Below are 22064 nucleotides of genomic sequence, written 5' to 3' on the forward strand. Positions count from 1 at the left end.
TACCCTCAGTGCCCAGAAGATGGGACACTGTTGATGATGGATGGATGGATGAACGGACAGATGGAAGGACAGATGAATCTAAATGATAAAAGGCCTAACTTGGATATAACACCTGCTTTTGTTTTACATTCCTCTCTGAATTGGAGGACATAAGTAACCAATTCAGACATTGGGAATTTCCTCCTGAATGCCTCTTTCTACCACTCCATGCCAACTCCTCACATCTTGGAGGAGAAGGAAAAGTATATCTGTGCTCTGATGGACAGGATTTATGGAACTTTAAGACAGTGGGCCATGGACCTTACACATACAGTGGCCAAGGAATATGGCTGCCTGGTTAGCTATATGTTCAATCGTTTCCTTGGATGCCTCACATGACAGGGACAATTGAACTTTTCACCTGCTTTATGGCAAAAACCTCAAAAATCTTGGCGCTAGGAAAGGCCAATGATAGTAGCTGTTGAGAGCCACAGCCGAAGGGGCCCCAGCAAACTTTCAGACTGCCAGCTGATGATTGGCTCACAGTGGCCCCAGCAACATCTAGTTTCTTTTGACAAGTGGCTCCTGAATTGTGCCCAGCCAGACTGCGGCAAGTAGCTTGATCCATGGAAGTGACTTTTTGGCAGATTATATTAGAGAAGTGGCCCATCAAACATTCCTGAATGGTGCTGACTGGCAACCGTCTCCTATTCTTTTTTTTTTTTATTTTTTATTTGTTTTAATTAGTTATACATTGCATTTATGCACTTTGATATATCATACATAGTGGGATATAATTTCTAATTTTTCTGAGTGTACATGTTGCAGATTCATATTAGTCATGTAGTCACATATATACATACAGTAATAATGTTTATTTCATTTTACTATCTTTCCTATCCCCCATTCCCTCCCTCCCCTCCCATCACTTCCCTCTACCTAATCTAAGGTAACACTATTCTTCCCTAGTGCCCCCCCCACCTTATTGTAAATTAGAATCTGCATATTAGAGAAAATATTCAGCCTTTGGTTTTGTGAGATTGGCTTATTTCACTAGCATGATATTCTCCAATTCTAACCATTTACTGGCAAATGCCATAATTTTACTCTTCTATAAAGCTGAGTAATTTTCCATTCAGTATATATAACATGTTTTCTTTATCCATTTTTCTATTGAGGACACCTGGGTTGGTTGGTTTTATAGTCGCTGGACTTGTGAATTGAACTGCTATAAACATTGTTGTGGCTGCATCACTGTAGTATGCTGATTTTAAGTCCTTTGGGTATAAACCGAGGAGTGGGATTGCTGGGTCAATTGGTGGTTCCATTCCCAGTTTTCTGAGGAATTGCCATACTGCTTTCCATAGTGGTTGCACCAATTTGCAGTCCCACCAGCAATGTATAAGTGTGCCTTTTTCCGTACATCCTTGCCAACATTTACTGTTGCCTGTATTCTTGATGATTGCCATTCTGACAGGAGTGAGATGAAAACTTAGAGTAGTTTTGATTTGTATTTCTCTAATTGCGAGAGCCATTAGCCAAGTAGGTATGACAATTTCCTTGCCAGCGTACCCCATGTTGCTTAGTGGAAGGACTCGTGGAAATAGGACTTGCCTTAGACATTTTGCAGTGACATTGCATGTAAGGTGACCTTGCTCAAGGACCAGGGCGGATCCGGGTTTAGGGCGGATCAGGGTTTAAGGCTCTCCTTTGATTTAGGGCATTCCCGGTTTAGGGGTTTAGGACAATCCAGGTTTAGGGTGGTTCCAGGTTTAAGATTATTCCTGCTGGGAATAGGGCGTATCCTGCTGCCTGAATTCTCCTTGAGTTCTCCCGGGATTCAGAGAGTATTTGGGAGGCAGAGGAGGTGATTTTGAGAGAGAACGTGGATTTCCCCAGAACCTGTTTTGTAGAGTGCCGGTGTGAGATCGGGAATAAAGAATTGCTGTTTGAATCTACAAAGCTGTGAGTGGCTCGTGATTTTGTGCCCAGCCAGACTGCGGCATCTAATTGCTAGAGATGTTGAACGCTTTTTCATATTTTGTTGATCAATTGTATGTCTTCTTCTGTGAAGTGTCTGTTCAGTTCCTTAGCCCATTTATTGATTGGGTTATTTGATTTTTTGGTGTTAAATTTTTTGAGTTCTTTATATATCCTAGAGATTAATGCTTTATCAGAGGTGCATGTAGTAAAGATTTTCTCCCAATATGTAGGCTCTTTCCTCACGTTATTGTTTCCTTTGCTGAGAAGAAGCTTTTTAATTTGAACCCATTCCATTTATTAATTCTTGATTTTACTTCTTCCACTTTAAGAGTCTTATTAAGGAAGTCAGATCCTAGGCCCATGTTGTGAAGATTTGGGTCTATTTTTTCTTCTATTAGGCGCAGGGTCTCTGTTTAGTGCCTAAGTGTTGATCCACTTTGAGTTGAGTTTTGTGCAGGATAAGAGACAGAGATTTAATTTCATTTTGCTACATACAGATTTCCAGTTTTGCGAGCACCATTTGTTGAATAGGCTGTCTTTTCACCAGTGAATGTTTTTGGCACTCTTGTCTAGTATGAGATAACTGTATTTATGTGAGTTTGTCTCTGTGTCCTCTATTCTGTACCATTGGTCTACAAGTCTATTTTGATGCCAATACAATACCATTTTGTTACTATAGCTCTGTAGTATAGTTTAAGGTCTGGTATTCTAATGCCTCTTGCTTCACTTTTCTTGCTAAAAATTGCTTTAGCTATTCTGGATCTCTTATTTTTTTTAAATAAATTTTATGACTACTTTTTCTCTTTCTATAGAGAATGTTATTGGGATTTTAATAGGAATTGCATTAAATCTATATAACGCTTCTGGTAGTATGGTCATTTTGACAATATTAATTCTGTCTATCCAGGAGCATGGGAGATCTTTCCATCTTCTGAGGTTTTCAATTTCTTTCTTTAGTGTTCTGTAATTTTCATTGTAGAGGTCTTTCACCTCTTTTGTTAGATTGATTCCAAGGTATTTTATTTTTTTGAGGCTATTGTGAATGGAGTAGTTTTCCTAATTTCTCTTTCAGTGGATTCATCACTGATGTATAGGAATGTGTTTGATTTATTGGTGTTGGTTTTATATCCTGCTACTTTGCTGAATTCATTTATTAGTTCTAGAAGTTTTCAGTGGAATTTTTTGGGTTTTCTGTCAGATATAGAATCATATCATCAGAAAATAGTGATAGTTTGAGTTCTTCTTTACCTATTTGTATCCCTTTAATTTCTTTCTTTTGTCTAATTGCTCTGGCTAGAGTTTCAAGGATGATGTTGAATAGAAGTGGTGAAAGAGGACATCCTTGTCTTGTTCCAGTTTTTAGCAGGAATGCTTGCAATTTTTCTTCATTTAGAATGATATTGGCCTTGGGTTTAGCATATATAGCTTTTACAATGTTGAGGTATGCTCCTACTATCCCTAGTTTCTCTAGTGTTTTGAACATGAAGGTGTGCTGTATTTGGTGAAATACTTTTTCTGCATCTATTGAGATGATCATATGATTCTTGTTTTTAATGTTTAACGATGAATTACATTTATTGATTTCCATATATTGAACCAGCTCTGCATCCCTGGGATGAATCCCACTTGATCATGGCATGCTATCTTTTAATATGTTTTTGTATGTGATTTGCCAGGATTTTATTGAGGATTTTTGCATCTACATTCATCAGGGATATTGGTCTGAAGTTTTCTTTCCTTGAGGTGTCTTTGTCTGGTTTTGGTAACAGGGTGATATTAGCCTCATAGAATTAGTTTGGAAGGGTACCTTCCTTTTCTATTTCATGGAATACTTTGAGGAGTATTGGTATTAATTCTTCTTTGAAAGTCTTGTAGAACTCAGCTGAGAATCCATCTGGTCCTGGGCTTTTCTTGGTTGGTAGGCTTTTGATGGTGTTTTATATTTCATTGCTGGAAATTGATCTGTTTAAATCATGTATTACCTCCTCATTCAGTTTGGGTAGATCATTTATCTCTGGAAATTTGTTGATGTCTTCAAATATTTTCTATTTTATTAAAGTATAAATTTTCAAAATAGTTTTTAATTATCTTCTGTATTTCAGTTGCGTCCATTGTGATATTCCTTCTTCACCTTGTATTTTATTAATTTGAGTTTTCTCTTTGTTAGCATGGCCAGGGGTTTATCTATTTTATTTATTTTTAAAAACACCCAACTTTGTTTTGTCAATTTTTTCAATTGTTTCTTTTATTTCAATTTCATTGATTTCAGCTCTGATTTTAATTATTTTTTGCTTCTACTGCTTTTGGTATTGATTTGTTCTTCTTTTTCTAGGGCTTTGAGATGTAGTATTAGGTCATTTATTTGTTGACTTTTTATTCTTTTAATAAATGCAATGCAATAAACTTTCCTCTTAGTACTGCCTTCTTAGTGTCCCAGAGATTTTGATATGTTGTTTCAGTGTTCTCATTTATCTCTAAGAATTTTTATTTCATCCTTGATTTCTTCTACCATACACTCATTATTTAATAGTGTATTATTCAGTCTCTATTTGTTTGGAGTAGCTTCTATTTTTATTTTATCATTGATTTCTAATTTCATTCCATTGTGGTCTGATAGAATGCAGGGTATTATCTCTCTCTCTCTTTTTTTTTTTTTTTTTTTTTACTAAGAGTTGCTTTGTGGCATAAGATATGGTCTATTTTAGAGAAGGAGCCATGTGCTACTGATAAGAAAGTATATTTGTTCATTGATGGATGGAATATTCTATATATGACTGTTAAGTCCAAATTATTGATTGTATTATTTGTTCTATAGTTTCCTTATTAAGTTTTGGCTTGGAAGTTCTGCCTAGTAGTAAGAGAGGTGTGTTAAAGTCACCCAGTATTATTGTATTGTGGCCTATTTGATTCTTGAAATTGAGAAGGGTTTGTTTGATGTACATAGATGCTCCATTGTTTGGGGCATAAATATTTATAATTGTTATGTCTTGCTTATATATATTTCCCTTAAGAAGTATGAAATGTCCTTTTTTGTGTCTTCTGATTAATTTAAAGTCTACTTTCTCTGAAATAAGAATGGAAACCCCTGCTTGTTTATGCAATCCATATGAGTGATACATTTTTTCCCCTTTCTTTCACCTTCAACCTGTAGACTTCTTTGCTCATGAGGTGAGTCTCTTGAAGACAACATATTGTTTGGTCCTGCTTTTTAATCCAATCTGCCGGTCTATGTCTTTTGATTGATAAGTTTAGGTCGTTAACATTCAAAGTTATTATTGAGATATGACTAGTATTCCCTGTCATTTTGATTTATTTCTGGTTTTTGATTTGTCTTAGTTTCTCTTTTAGTTGAATGTCCCAGTAGTATAGATCCTCCCTTTGCTGGTTTTCATTTTTTTTTTCACTTCCTCCTCATGGAATATTCTGTTGAGATGCTCTGTAGTGTAGGCTTTCTAGTTGTGAATTCTTTTAATTTTTGTTTATCATGGAATGTTTTAATTTCACCTCCAAATCTGAAATTTATTTTTGCTGGATATAAAATTCTTGGTTGACATCCATTTTATTTCAGAGCTTTAAATATATTATTCCAGGATATCCTAACTTTGAGATCTAGGTTGAGAAATCATTTGAGATCCAAATTGGTTTTCCCCTATATGTAATTTGATTTTTTTCCTCTCACAGTCTTTAAGATTTTATCTTTAATCTGAGTGTTAGTGATTCTCATTAAAATGTGTCTTGTTGTGGGTCTTGTACATTTGGGGTCCTGTAAGCCTCTTGTATTTGATTTTCCATTCCATTTTTTAGGTTTGGGAAATTTTCTGCTATTATATCATTGAAAAGATTGTGCATTCCTTTGGTTTGTATCTCTGCTCCTTCATCTACTCTGACAACTCTTAAATTTGGTCTTTTCATGTTATCCCATAATTCTTGGGTGTTCCGTTCATGATTTCTTACCATCTTCTCCATATATTCAACTCTACTTTCAAGATTATATATTTTGTCTTCATTGTCTGAGGTTCTGTCTTCCAAGTGGTCTAGTCTGTTGGTGATGCTTTCTATTGAATTTATAACTTGGTTTACTGATTCCTTCATTTCAAGGGTTTCTGCTTGTTTTTTTTTTTCACAATCTCTCTTTATTGAAGTAGTCTTTCACTTCCTGTATATTTTCTTTGATTTCACTCCTTACACTATCCTTTACTTCACATATCAGTTTAAGAATATACAATCTGAACTCCTTCTTGGATATTTCTTCTTCTGTGTTATCAGTGGCTTCTGTTGTTGAATCATCTTGTTTGGGGCTCTTTATTCCCTTGCTTTTTCATGTTGTTCATGTGTTTTCCCACCTAAAGTATGAATCTAAGTATGGTCTACCCTGTAGACCTACAGTGTCCCTGAAGGTTTCCAGTACTTCACCTTTACTGGTAAGACCAATATCAACAGCACCCAGCATACACAATATATAACCTTAAATCTAGTAGCTCCCACCAAGACATCTACTACTTTCTTGCATTAACCCAAAATGATGAGTTCAGTAACTATCTATAGTATAAACAGAACATTTGTTAAAATGATTTACAATTTCAAATGGTGGATGAAATAACAGAGGTATAGTATGCAATATTAGAGAGGGAGGAAGAGAGGAGCTAGAATTAAAAATTCACAGGAAGAGTGGAAGAGGAGCTGGCAGAGATTGGCTGTTGGTTGGAGAAAAGTTGGAAAGAAAATAGATAAGAGAGAGAAGAATATGAACAAACAGAAAAAATAAGACATAAGAATACAACAAAAATGCAAAACACCATTCACATATCATTGTCCTCCACACACTGATGCATAAAAAACATCCTGTTCCAAATATGGTAGAGAGATTAGTGAATCAAAAAATAAAATAAAATACAATAAATTTTGCTGGAAAGTAGAACTGTCTCTGTCAGTGATCAACAGTTTCTCAGCCCTATCTCTGACGTCTCTTGGGATCACCAAACCCAAATTAGCCCTCACCAACCCAATCAGTCTCTATCCCACCGGTCTAGGCTTCAGATATCTGAGGATCAGCCATGCTGCAGTCCCAAGATCTCATTGCTTTCCTACTTGTAGATAGACCACCAGGGAAACACTCATGCAGAGAGCAACCCTGAGATGCAGCAGCAAGACAAGGGCTAGTAACAGCCAAAGCAGGAATACCTGCAAGCACCCCCACACTGGACCTGCAGGTCCCAGCTGGAGTCTCCAGACAGAGGCTTTTGTGGTGGTAAACCTGCTGGCACCCAGGACCCAGTCCCTGGCTGGTGTCCCAAAATGGGCGCAGCCATGTGCAACCAAACCTGGAGACTCCCCCACACAGACCTCTATGCTGTGGTAGCAACATTGGTGGTGGTGGTTAGCAGCAAGCAGTGAGTCATCAGTAGCAGCGGCTGCAGTGGCAGCTACAATTGCAGCTGTGGGGCAGTGTCACCAGGTGATCTCTGGGCGTCAGCAGCAGTGTCAGCTTCAGTTGCATCCAGGGCAGCGGTTTCTTCTGTGGCAGCAGCACCTGGAAAGAAGACCTCCAGGCGATCTCAGGCTGGCAGCAGTGGAATCTAACCTCCTCCTATTCTGACCAGCTCCTCTCAGCTTTCTTAGCCCGATAGTTCATGGCCTCTAGCTACGTGAGATCTTAACAGGAAGCCAGTACTGACCCCTTCTCGTTTCTGCCCAGCTCAGCCAGACACTGTGAGCATCACCTCATCCAGACTTTCTCTCCACTGATAATTATTTTTTAATTTATATATAAGGCGTACAGCATGATATTTTGATATACAAGTAAAATGGTTACTATAGTCAAACAAGTTAGCATATCTGTCATTTCCCATAGTTTTGTGTATGTAGAAGAGCACCTAAAATCTACTTTTCAACAATCTCTCAGTATACAATGTAATATTATTCACTGTAGCACTGTGCTGTACACTAGATCTCTATAGATTTACTCTTCCTACACAATTGAAAGTTTGTATCCTTTAATCTACTCTCCGTTGACTTCTTCTTCCAACATTCTATTCTCTATTTCTATCTATTTGACTTACTTTTTCTTTTTTTCTAAATTCCACATAGGTATGGTTTCAATGTAGTTCATCCTTCAAAGATTCATGCGTTGACTTGGTCCTCAGTGTGGCCATATTAGGAGGTGGTGGGACTTTTAATAGGTAGGGACTAGTGGAAGTTTCCTGGGTTGGTTGGGAATGTACCCTTGGAAGGGACTGGGGGACCTCAGTCTCCCCACTTTTCCCTGTCAATCCTGTTTTGCAATGTGATCTCTTCATACTGGATGCTGCCATGACATGTACAGCCAACGGGGTTCTCCCTAGAACTGCTGTCTCTGCACCCTTGAGCTTTTAGAACTAAACTAAATAAGCTTCTTTATTGGTATCTAGCCTCTGATATTTTGTACTAGAAACGAGTACATACACTAATACACATAAGTGAAGTCATACAATATTTGTCTTTCTGTGTCTGGCTTATTTTACTTCACATAATATCCTCCAAGTTCCATGTTGTCTCAAATGACAGTATCTCCTTTTTCAGTGCCAAATAATATTCATTGTTTATAGATCACAATTTCCTTATTCATCTGTAAGTGGACACTTAGGTAATTGTCATATCTTGGTTATGATCATTGTTTGGAAACTAAAATGGGAAGCCCTTCTGCTAAACATAGTAGACCCAGGCCCTCTCCTCTTTGTGCCTCTGACCTAACTGAGTCTCCACCTCAGGATTTGATTTGCCAGCAAGTAAAGATGCCCAAAGTATTTTTAGACTCAAAGAACTTCAGCACCGTGTGTGGCGGTGCATGCCTATAATCCCAGTGGCTCAGGAGGCTGAAGCAGGAAGATCTCAAGTTCAAAGCCAGTTTCAGCAATTTAGCAAGACCCTAAGCAATGAAGTGAGACTCTGTCTCAAAACATAAAAAAAAAAGAAAAAAAATTGCTGAGGATGTGGCTCAGTGGTTAAGAGGCCCTGGGTTCAATCCCTGATTCAAAAAAAAAAAAAAGGCAGGACTTCAGCAATGCATTGTGATCCATTTGCCAGTAAGTTGGGAAGTAAGAAAAAAAGGAAGGATGCTGGGTTTGGTGGCACATACCTTTAATCTTTGCAATTTTGGAGGCTGAGCAAGAGGGTCATAAGTTCAAGGTCAGCCTGGGCAATTTAGCAAGACCCTGTCTCAAAAAATAAAAAGGTCTGGGGATATAGCCCAATGGTAGAGTGGCCCTGGGTTCAATCCCTGCTACCAAAAAATAAAAACCAAAAAAGATAAGGTATATGATACAGAGATCATCTCAGTCAGAGTCCTCCTGTATCAGACATTGAAATGGCCATGGAAGCTTTTGATTTGAAGAACTGGATCATGACATCATGCAGCCTCTGACACTGTGAGCAGAAACTTCAGATCAGAAAGTAAGAGAGAAGAGCTGGGGTTGTAGCTCTGTGGTAGCTTGTGGTGCCTTTACTTTATTTGTTTATTTTTATGTGGTGCTGGGGATTGAACCCAGCGCCTCACTGCTTGCCTAGCATGTGTGAGGCACTGGGTTCATTCCCTGGCATCACATAAAAATAAACAAATAAAATAAAGCTATTGTGTCTATCTATAACAACAACAACAACAACAAAGAAAGTAAGAGAGAGACCAGAAACAAATATTTATGTTGATTTTTTTTAACCTTAAAAAAAAAAAATCCTTCAGCACAGTCAATTGGTACAAGACATTCTCCGATGTTTTCCTCAAATTATGAAATCAGGCCTACGAATCTTTCCAGCCTTCTGAGCCTGAGTGTCCTGGTCAGTAAAGTGGGGATATTAGTTATTGCCTAGCAGAGTTGGGAAAATGAAAAGGGAAAGTTCTTTGTAAACACTTTGTAAACTTTAAAGAAAAAATGCATATTGATTCTTCAATAGGGCCTCCTGTCTCTAGAAAAAGGAAACAATTAAAAAATCAATCCATTTGTTATTATAATGCTGATTCATTAGCAATAGCCCCTGGACATCTTGGATTTACTGTTAAAGGTTCTTGCCATCTCCCTCTTCATTCCTTAACCTGCTCCCAAAAACGTGAAGGAATGAATGTGCTCAGAATCATAACTGGGTGTGGACAGGAATCAACACTGTCCTTTTAAAACATCTTATGCTCAGTGCCTGGCATGCACCTCTTAGACATTCACTAAAACAAAGAATAGGTAAGTGGGTGGATGAATGTCTGAAAAAATTTAAAAATCCAGCGCCTCTAGTAACCCAAGGCTGAGGAGGCTGATAATTAGTTGCTAGTGAATAAATATATAGCAATGACATGTAACTGAACTGGAACCTTTAGCAAAGATTTCTTGTAACAAAGCTCAAGCAGGCATTTGGGGAGAAAATACTTTAAAAATACACTAGACAGTTAGGCCTGGTGGTGCACACCTATAATTCCAGCAACTCCACATGCATGCTCAGGCAGGAGGATTGCAAGTTAGGAGCCAGATTGGACAATTTAGTGAAATCTTCTCTCAAAAACTAAAAAGGACTAGGGATGTAGCTCTGGCATAGGACTGCTGGATTCAATCCCCAGTAATGCAAAGGAAAAAAAAAAGTAGACCAGACAACCCTTTCCCTGCAGAATTATAGAACAGCTATGCAATAAACTACGACTGGAACAGGCAACCACAGGGGGGTGAATCTCAAAAGAGTTGCTAAGTGAAAAAAGCTGGTCACAGGGCCGCAGACTGTATGACTCCATTTATCTTACATTTTGGAAAAAATAAAACCACAAGGACAGAAAACAGAGGGATGATTACTTGGAAGTGGGGAAGGTGGTTTCTGCTGTTCATCAAATCATTCCTCCTTCCAGGCATACGGGAGGATGCACTTCCCCATTTCTTTAAAGTGTGTCCATGAGACTTGGCTTTGACTGAAGAAATGTGTCACTTCTGGAAGGCGCTCTAGGAGCCAGGATCTGATGTTCACTTTCCAGCTTCAACAATCATGTTTGGATACATGTTGGAAATACATGTTGGAATGGAGCTGCTATTAGCCTGGGACCCTAAATGCCTAAGAAAAATGGAGCCCTTCGTTGGTCAGGGTTGGGCATGAGTGAAAAAAATAAATAAACTTGTGGTGAAGGCACTGAAATTTCGAGTTCCTTGTTTTGCAGCATTACTGGGTCCACCCTGACAACTAAAAGTAACACTAGTTACTGCAGTTCATGAGAACTGTTTGATTCCTTGTTAAGTGCTCTGGGACATTTGAGGTTATCGCTAAAATTCTTCAACTATTTTAATTTTTTTTAAAGAATTCAAATAAAAAATACATTTTGCACGGCTAATATTTACCACACTTGTTGTATGAAGCTTTGTGGTATGGTTGAGTTTTTGAATAAGAAGGATCTAGGTTTGAAATACCTCTACAGCTTATTTGCCGTGATACCTTGAAGGATTTCATAACCAATCCCATTTAATAATTAGTTTCTTCTTTATAACATAGAATAAATGAAATACCTAATTCAGAGGTCTGTCAAGGGGTGATGTCTTCAGTGTAGATGTAAATGGCAGGATGAACCTAAGGTTCTGGGCAAATGGATGAAGAACATGTGGAATAAATGTGAACCAGGCTCTGTGGCAGAAGTGCTTGAAGAAATTGTGGTAAGTAGAAAAAAAATTATTGATTTTTCTGCCCCACCCTCCTACTAACTTCATAGTTGTGCAAATCCCATTGCAAGGTATTATCACTGTAACACTATCATCATCGATAAAACAGTTGTTCTGGATACTATACCATAATTTCATGCTACACATACAACTCAGTCTATATTTAGCCCAGTGATAACTAGTTTAATCAAGGAATGAAGTGCAACTTTCTGTCTCTCCACACCCCACACCCAAGGGGAATATATTATTCCTCACTTTTGGGTAACTCCTTTCTAAAAACCAAAGGATAGGGTCCCAATCATCTTAACCTGGGAAAATGAGAGCAGCTCTCACCTTTACTCACACAGTATCACAGAACATGAGCCTTGAAAGACTTTTTGAGAGAGGTCATCTACCTCTAGACAGAATTTATAAATCCTGTCTCAGAGACTGAAGCATGAGGATCACAAGTTCGAGGCCAGACTTAACAATTTAGTGAGTCCCTGTGTTAAGATAAAAAATAAAAAGGTGATATGGCGCAATTGTAAAACACCCCTGGATTCAATCCCCAGTACAGATATATACATCTTGTCCTGAGTGCTAGGGGTGCTGAATCAGAAGGGAGTTTTCTGAGGACAGTTATCAAAACTGAGGCCAAATACATGAAGTAATTAGGGAGTTTTTCAAAAAACAACATTTACTCAATTTAAATGCTACTTCATTATTATGAGATAATATCCTGGGGGGTATAAATACTGTCTATTTTATGAATAATAGTAATAGAAGAAGGCACTTCTCCATACCTGTGTTTAGGCAGCAGCTCATATGTCAGCTCCTCCACACACAACCTTGTTGTTTTTTTTTTTTTTTTTTTTTTTTTGATACATCACTAGTTTTGTGCTTTTAACCTTTAGGGACCCAGAGGTTGTAGGTCAGTGGTACAGCATTTGTCTTGCATGTGCAAGGCCCTGGGCTTGATCTCCAGCTCTATAAAAAAATAAAATAAACAACAACAACAGAAAAAAAAAAAAAACTTTTAAATCTATGAACCACTGACTTGGTCTAGCCTGTCATATCAACAAAAGAGGAAATTAAGGCCCAAGGAAATTGAGTTACTTTCCCCAGTTTCCTAATGTCCCTGGTTGTATTCCTCCTAGGTGGACAGAAATACTACCCTCATGAGGTGGGACAGAAGGATGCAGGCTTCAAAGACAGATTCACATGCAAATTCTGGCCTCAGATGAGCTACTTAGTAGGACAGGACATTGGGAAGCCATAGCTGCCCTCGGATCTTAGGTATTACTTTTTGCTCCTTTTAAAACGAGGATTGTTCTAGCTGGGCATGGTGGCGCACGCCTGCAATTCCAGTGGCTTGGGAGGCTGAAGCAAGAGGATTGTAATTTCCAAGCCAACCTCAGCAATTTAGCGAGGCCCTAAGCAACTTAGTGAGACCATAAAGAAAATATGAAAAAGGGCTGGGATGTGGTTCAGTGGTTAAAAATGCAGAACAAGTCTGCCCTTAGACTTCTTCATAGCAACATGCAAAGCCACAGAGCAATGAAACAAGGGCCAGGAGGTTATTCATTTAAATATGCATGCAAGTTCATGGGGGTCAGCACCCAAGGATCCTGGCTTCATGGTAAGGTGCTGCCAACTCAGAGAAGAATCACAACACAGAATTTGGGAATGGAAAAGCCATGAGGGACAAATATTAAGTCTGTTTAGACATAGACATAATAGTAAAAAAAAAAAAAAAAAAAAAGAATTAAGATTTTTTAATAGGGACTGGGCATATATCTCAGTGGTAAGAGCACATGCTTAGCATGTGTGAGACCCTGGGTTCCATCCCCATTACCAAAAAATAAATATTTGGAAATAGAATACACATTATAAAACCTGAAAAAATAAAAAATGATATGAGCCACAGAATCAGGAGGTATGAGAAGAATGAGATATCCTTCCACTTATTTTTTATAGATAGATAGATAGATAGATAGATAGATAGATAGATCTTCTAGCACAGTTCCTGGCATAGTATAGGCATTCTATGATGCTTGGGACTATTATTATTGCTTTCTTGGGGGGTGTGTGTAAGGGGTGTAAACAGAGCCTTAAATCCTAACTGTAATAACCTCCTGTACTAGTAGGTGTTCTTAGTTGCTGAAGTGAACATCCAATTGGTTTTGTTCAAGTGGCTCACAGAATCTCTGGGAGAGCCTTGGAAGATCCCCAGACAGGAACAACAGCCAACTCAGCCAGTGGAGTACTCCGGTGGAGACAGCCCTGCCACCACAGCCACCCAGCACAGGGCCCCACAGCCCCCATCACTGACCCCAGGAAGGATGCTTACATCTCAGGTTCCCTCCCCCTGAAAGCCAGAAAAATGGACTCTGATTTGTGCTTGCTTCTTTTCATTTCTGTCTTCTAAATGCAAGTCTGGTGCAAGTGCCTCTAATTTATGGACTTTATTGACTTTAACCAAGTCAAAGGCCAGCACCCTGCAGAAAAGAGAGCTAACATCTATTTCAACATCTTAAAAAAAATACTTAAATTCCTTCTCATCTGAGTAAATATTCTAGGAACTGCGTACTCTTTTATCCCTGAGGAAGCCCCTTCATATCTCCATAACTCCAACTGGAGGAACTTTCAACCAAGTATTTCCCCTGGCTTGGAAGAGAGTCCTCCTGGAAGGACAAGGAGCTGAGAGGGAGTGGAGGACCTAGAGTAGGTCAGGGTTACTCAGGAACAGATGTGAACTAAGTTAATCAGGAGAGAAGGGGGCGACAAGGTTGGAGAGGAGGGTCAGTTCTGCTGTCTGAGGGCAGGGTGGGCTTCAGGTGCTGAGACACCTGTAGCAGGGGATGCAGATTCTGCTAGTCCCAGGGTGAGGTCTCAAGCAGCTACAACCAATATCCCAAAGTAACTTCGAAAACATAAGGAGAAAGGACTTCCTGCTCATCTGTGAGGAGAAGGAACTGCTCACCTCCATAAATTCTCCCCAGCTGAGCTTGCAGCCATGGTGGGGAGGACAGAGGCTGCCGAGTTAGTGGGAGAGGCAGGTGATGTTGGCTATCTGTGCCCTTTCTGTGTGCACACTGCCCTTGCTAGCCCAGTGACACTAGACAGGGCCTCAGTTTCCTTAGATGTATAATAATAGAATTCACCTCTTAAAGTTACCTTGAGGATTCAATGAGTCAATATCTATTAACCACAACGCTATTTTGCATGACAAATGCTATCTAAGTATTTGCTAACTGTAAAACTTTTCGCAGTTCACACGGGGAACAAAGCAACGGAACTGTGTCTTGGGTTTCACATAGTGCCATTTATTTATTTTGGATCATATTCCTGACATCTCTTAAACCATGAAACAAGTTGGGAATTAAAATGAAAGAAGTACTTTCTTCTTGCTCTCTTGCTGTGCAATACCGTGCCCGGATCCAAAGAACTGTGAGGTTAACCTTCAGTAAAATGGGACTTGAGATCATTAATGTCCTCAAAGGCTCCCTGTCCCCTGATTGATGGGCATCACAATAAAGTACATTTTCTGGACCTACTTCTCTACAGTGATAGTTAGGGCAAAAGGCTTCTTGACTTCAATGTTATTGATTCCCAAATTTTTATTATTTCTAAATTTAAATTATGAACTCCCTGACTATTAAGAAGGGGCAACTCCTTGGGCTGGGGATATAGCTCAGTTGGTAGAGTGCTTGCCTCACGTGCACGAGGCCCTGGGCTCAATTCCCAGAACCAAAAAAAAATGGAGACACCTCTAGAGTAGATACTTCAGTCTTATTTACCTGTTTGTTCTGTTATCAACCCCCACTCCCTTCTGTGAACACAGAGTAGATATTTAAATATTTGTGAAACAGGCTTTCATTTCGGCTCTTCCTTGTTCCATAATGCCCTATTCTCTATTCTGTCTGTGTATGTGGCCGAAGATCAAGTTAACCTCTTTGTTTGGTTAATTTATTCTCAGGTGTCCTTGTGAACATGCCAGGAGTTGGTATTTCAGGGGTGCCATGTCTATTAATAGACTATTGTGTCAGGAACCCTAAAACAAAGTTCATAATCCATGCTTCTCTGGCCCAATAAGCGGTAAGAATTTCTCATAACTCTTGCTGATAAAAAGATGTGGCAACATATGGGTAATAAAATATGTCAAGGAATCAGGGAAGGAGCTCAGGAAATGATGGTATCACTCAACCCCCACTCCTATTTTATAGACAAGGAAACTGAATGTCAGAAAATCGGGGATATTTTGCATGGTTATTATGTTAGTCACCATTTCACCACTGTGACAAAATACCTGAGAAAAATAATTTAAGGGAGAAAATATTTATTTTGACTTATGGTTTCATAGGTTTCAGTCCAGTTTCAGTCCATGGTTGGCTGTTTCTATTGCTGTGGGCCTGTGGTTAGGAAGAACACGATGGCAGAAGGGTGTGGTAGAGCAAAGATGTTTACCTCATGGTGACCAGAAAGCAAAGAGAGAGAAAGGACCAGAGATGAGAGATACATGAGAGGCACACCCCCATTGTTTCACTTCCTCCAACTAGACCCACCTCCCACATTTTCCACTACCCCCCCCCCATAGTCCATTCAAGTAGGAACCCATCCATGGAGCACAGCCCTCATGATCCAACCACTTTCAAAATCCCCACCTCTTAGCATTGCTGCACTGGAAGCCACACCTTCACCACATGAACATTTGGAGGATGTTTTGAATTCCATTAAGAGTTTAATCAGCTGTTTCACAGAAGGATTATAGTAAGAGTCCAGGGTCTAACATCCAGTCTATTAGACTTTCCAGAGCATTTCTTATCATCAAAATTACGTGTCATAAAAGCATGTGAGCCACAGAAGTGCACGGGAGAAGGCAGGCCAACCAGCCCAGCTATGTTGCCTGACAAGGCAGAACTCCATAGTGAAGTGAGAAGTCACTGGTGATTCTGCGAGAAGGACTGGTTGGAGAACATGGGCAGAGCCATGGGGCCGACATAGACAAGTGTCTGGATGAAATCGACATAGGGTCGTATAGTAAAGACAGCACAGACTTTGAATCCGGGGGACAATCCCACACCTGCCACATTTCTTCTTGTTACTTAACTTCTCTATGATCCAATTTTTTAGTCTATAAAAACTTGCCTGCTGGGCTGGGCGGTAGCGCACTCGCCTGGCATGCGTGTGGCCCGGGTTCGATCCTCAGCACCACATACAAACAAAGATGTTGTGTCCGCCAAAAACTAAAAAATAAATAGTAAAAGTTTTCTCTCTCTCTCTCTCTCTCTCTCTCTCTCTCTCTCTCTCAAAAAAAAAAAAAAAAAAAGAAAAAAGAAACAACTCGCCTGCAGAACTGACTTCTCTGAGTTGAGGTAAAGGAGACTGGATATCTTGTCACACTGAAAGAGCTCTGGAAGGCAGTAGTTTGTGATTTGACTTGGAGGTCGAGTCTTGCGTTCATTCTAGGAGGTTCAGTGTGAGCACCCATTCTTCTGTAAATCTTCACAATTCTTTTAGCAGGGGTGAGCTCTGGTCAGGGAGAACTTCTCCCCAATGAGCTGATGGCCCTCAAGATTAGGGGTTGGCAACCACGTCCCTTGGGTTAGATTCAGCAGCTGTCTGCTTTCCTAGGACCCACAAGCTAAGAGTGATTATTACATTTTTAAATAGCTGGAAAAATTTAAAAGGATCATATTTTGTAAAATGTGAAAATGACATAGAATCCAGATGTTAGTATCGTATCTGCAAAGGAAGTTTTATCGGACCATAGCCATACTCATTTGTTTGCATATTGCCTACAGTTAGTTGCTTCGGGGCTATGATAAAACAGTTGAGCTGAATCTAACCCAATCTAACCCACAGAGATTACCTGTGATATTCAAGTCACTTCACTTGGCACACTACACATCACAGTGATGTGGTTATAACTCAACAATTTCTCAAGCACCGTGTATATGGCCATACCATGACATTTTCTTTTCTCTTTTAAGATTATCAATACATACCCACCATGCCAAAACAAGAAGAGGAAAATAGACTTATCAAATATTATGCTTTCAAGTGACAGTATGGATTATCATGGAGTGTGGAGAATGAATCATCATATGAAATTAGATGGCAAAGCATTGTGAGTATAGGTGGCTAAAATAGTAGATTATGTCCACATTACTACACTAAGCACATATACAATATTCACAACTCATGGAAAAGCAACCTGCAGGGAAAAAAATAGAAAATTTAAAGTGGAATATCTCATTACACCAGAATTTCTTCATAAGATTAAATGATGAGTGAGGCTACAACCAAAGCAAGTTTCTGAGTGGCTCATTTGCTCACCGTGCCAAAAAAAAAAAAAAAAAAAAAAAGCCATGTAAGTATGGGTTGATTGAATTATGTTGGATTGTGGCATCCAAAAAATTATGGGCCTAGAGGGAAAAAATTTTTTTCGAGACTATTCAAAACTTGCTTAAGACTATTTTGGCAAGAATAGTCACTAGAGAGTTGAGAACATTGGGAACAGTATCAATAGTTAATTTTAAAACAAGGAAAATAATTTTCAGTGGTTTTCCTTGGGTCTTAATGTGCTAACAGTTGTTACCAATGTCACAACACACTCAAGTGTTATTTGACGAATCAATGACAAGTTTGAAGTGACTAGAGAATTTGCCTTTATGACTAGTCTCTGTGGAACAACTATAGGAAAGCATATTTTCAAAATGGAATAATATGCTTTAAATGGGTAAATTTTGCTGGGTGTAGTGGCATGTGCCTGTACCCAGGGAGGATAAAGCAAGAGGATCACAAGTTTGAGGCCATCCTGAGCAACTAAGTAAGACCCTGTCTCAAAATAAAATATGGTTTTATATTGAGTTTTCACCTAGCATATGCAAGACCCTGGATTCAATCCCCAGCACCGCAAGAAAAAATAAATAAAAAAGGTGAGTTTCACAGCCTATGAATTAAATCTTAATAAAGTAGGGTTTTTTGTCTTTTTTTTTTAAGAAAAAAATGTTTTCAAAAAAGTTGAGAAAACACTGTTTCAGTATTAATTAAGGTACAGTCCTCTAAGATGTGTTACAATTGATGGTTGTAGAAATATGTCAGAACAGAAAAATCTATAGTTGGACTCATTTACAAAACTATGAAAATGTGAGATATTTAAAGCTTTGTTTATTCACTGTATTATTCATGAGCAAGTTTTGTTTTGTTTGTGGTGCTGGAGATTGAATCCAGGTCTTAACATGGATCTAATCCATGCAAAGTAAGTGCTTCACCACTAAGCTACACTCTCTGCCCAATGAGCAGATATTTTGTAGAATATATTTGAGGCTGGGCTTGTGGCTCAGTGGCAGAACACTTGCTTTGCACATGTGAGGCACTGGGTTGGATCACCAGCACCCCACAAAAATAAAGAAAAAACAAATTAAAGATATTTTGTCCATGTATACATAAAAATATACTAAAAAAGAATATATTTGAATATATTGTGTGTTATTGAATTAGTAAATTGGTTCTCTGAGCTTTTGAATTTTTGTCAGGTATAGAAGCCGAAGATCCTTACTTACCCTACTATGTACCTGTTTGGTAACAATTTATTATGAATATTTGAGCACAGGGTTAAAACTAAATTCTGAGTGAGGACTTATCTCAACCACTATTACTGAGGACCAAATGGCTTCTTAAATTATATTTTGCTAAAGTTTGATCATGTTTCTTAATTAATTCAACTTATAATAACAAGGTAAAACAGCACTTACATGCAAACCATAACGTGATAATTGCAAAAAGTTACACACAGCAGAGGAAAGCCTCCTCGGAGCAGAAATTTCCTTTAAGACAGTCCTCCCGAAAATTGCTCTGGAAGGGTTTCTATCTATTCACTTTTTAAAAATCCTTTCCTCTTTCTCTTTCTCCTCATCGTCCTTCTTGTTTTCCTCTTCTTCTCCTTCTTCCAGCTTTATTGAGATGTAATTCACATACCATATAACTTCATCATTACAGTCAATTTCAGCTCATTTCCATCAACCTGATGAGAAACCCATACTTCTTGGCCATTGTACCCTAGTCCTCCCATTCCCCAAGCACTAGGCAACTGCTAACCTAATTTTTGTCCCCATAGATTTGCGTATTCTGGACATTTAATATAAATAGAATCAAACAAATATAGTGTTTTGTGTCTAGCTTCTTTCATTTAGCTAATATTTTCAAGGTTTGTCCATGATGTACATTGTAGAAGTACTCCCTTTTTGTACCGTAATATTTCATTGTATGAATATATAACATTTTGTTTATTCATTCATCAATTGTTGGATATTGGCTTATTCTATCTTTTAGCTCTTAAGAGTAATGCTGCTATAAACATTCATGTATCAATTTTTGTTTGGACATACTTTCATTTCTCTTGTGCGTAGACCTAAAAATGGAATTGCTGAGTTAAGAGTAACTCTATATCTAACATTTTGGGGAAATATCATATTTCTGTTTTCCACGTTGGCCATATCATTTGACCGCTCACTAGCAATGTATTAGAGTTCTAATTTCTCCTCATCCTCACCAACAGATGATGATGACTTTTTCATTCATATCTAATCTAGTGACTATGAAGTAGCATCCAGCTCACTTTTAGTTCTCTGGCATAGTGTGGTAGGAAAAACTACCCTTCCTACTACTCCATACTTGGTCCATGTGTTAGTGAAGTTTTCCTTGCTATGACCAAAATGCTGACAAGAACAACGTAAAGGAGGAAATGTTTATTTTAGCCTGTTTTCAGAGATTCAGTGCATGGGGCCTGACTTCATTGCTCTGGGCCCAAGGTGAGGCAGAACATCATGGCAGAAAGAAGCTGTTCTACTTATGATAACCAGAAAGCAGAGAAAGGGGAAGGGGCTGCAGGGGAAAAAATCCCTTCCAAGGCATGTCTCCATGACCCACCTCCTCCATTCATACCCCGACTACCTACAGTTTTCATCCAGTTAAGTCCATTCAAACTATGATGGACTGAGTAGGTCACAACTCTCATACTCCAAGCATTTTAACTCTGAAGATCTCTGCATTAACACGGGAGCTTTTGGGGAACACCTCACATGCAAACCATAACAGTCCAAGACACCACCCTGGGAGCACAGTTCTGCAAGAACATAAGTATTTCTACTGAAAATCTAAATTTTCCTCAGGAAGAGAAGGATCCTTAAGACTCTGCTCCATTGGCAATTAGTTTCTCAGTTCACAAGCCCAAACATTTTACCACCCTCTAAGAAGATACTGTTGGAAGATGGGGAACTGATTATTGGAAGTTCAAGGGAACTTCAAATATATACAGGGCAGATTATTACAAGGCATCTGGACTCAGCAGGAGCTAGAACATGATCTCTTCTAGAGAGGAGTTCTGTAGACAGTATCATCCCAGCCCTACCTCCCACCTCTCACTCTCCTTCCTCTGGTTTCCAGAGACTCTTCCTTTCTGGAGAAGGAAGGGGACGTGAAGTTTGCAAATGGCACTAAAGCCAATGCAAACACTGCTTGGCTGAGGCTAAGTTGCAAGGGAGGAACCAGAACCCCTTGTGAAGAGTGACCATGAAGGAAAAGAGTCTCACTAAGCAGTCAGGTCCAGTTTCAGGGCAGGGCGTCAGAGAGAGGGGTGGTTTCTGGTCCTGACCTACACGGCAGCTGACCAGGGTGGTACTGAAATTAGGATGTTTGCTCCCAAAGAATGTCAGTCAATCGTGGGCTCTTTATTGAATGCCTAATGTGCCCACCTCTGCTGGGTGTGGTACTTATGGACATTTCAGGGAAGCCAGTTTTCCTGTTGTACACACCATCACCATCCCTCAGTGTGTCACTTTACCAAATTGGTATGGGAGTTAATATGTCTCTAGTTGGTTGTTATATCCTCAGAGCCTAAACAGTGTCAATCACTCCTAGGTGTTTAAAGTATCTGGTGAAGGAAGGAAGGAGTCTAAACCCAGCACAGGGGCCAGGGATGTATGTGAGTGATAGAGTACTCAAGGCTCTGGGTTTGATCCCCAGCTTCAAAATAAATAAACCCAATATTGTCTACTGGGTTCCAAGTACAGTATCTCACTATGTAGACTGTTTTATCATTCATTTAAACAATAAAATATAATATTGTTGAAATTTTCATTATTATTGATTCTAAGCCGAATTTTTTTAAATTTTGGTTTTATAGTTATACATGACAGTAGAATGTACTTTGACATGTCATACATACATGGAGTATAACTTCTCATTCTGTGGTTGTACATGATGTGGAGTTTCATGGTGGTGTATTCATATATGAGCATAGGGAAGTTATGTCTGATTCGTTCTATTGTCTTTCCTATTCCCATCTCCCCTACTTTCTCCCCATTACTCCCTGTCCAATCTGGTGAACCGCCACTCCTCCCTCTCCCCCTCTATTGTGAGTCAGCATCCACATATCAGAGAGAACATTCGGCCTTTGTTTTTTGGGGG

General features: G+C 39.1%; 1 protein-coding gene across 1 annotated transcript in view; it reads left to right on the top strand.

The window, feature by feature from the left end:
- Positions 1-11091, top strand: part of Heg1 (heart development protein with EGF like domains 1) — an 88799-nt gene extending 77708 nt beyond the window's left edge. The window contains exon 16 of the mRNA XM_076868783.2: positions 10817-11091. Within this exon, the coding sequence (XP_076724898.2) occupies positions 10817-10863 (47 nt within the window). The 3' untranslated portion in view covers positions 10864-11091. The remainder of the gene's footprint in view (positions 1-10816) is intronic.
- The last annotated feature ends 10973 nt before the right edge of the window (positions 11092-22064 follow it).

This window comes from Callospermophilus lateralis, chromosome 10, assembly GCF_048772815.1.
Source record: "Callospermophilus lateralis isolate mCalLat2 chromosome 10, mCalLat2.hap1, whole genome shotgun sequence".
In the NCBI taxonomy this organism is placed as follows: Eukaryota; Metazoa; Chordata; class Mammalia; order Rodentia; family Sciuridae; genus Callospermophilus; species Callospermophilus lateralis.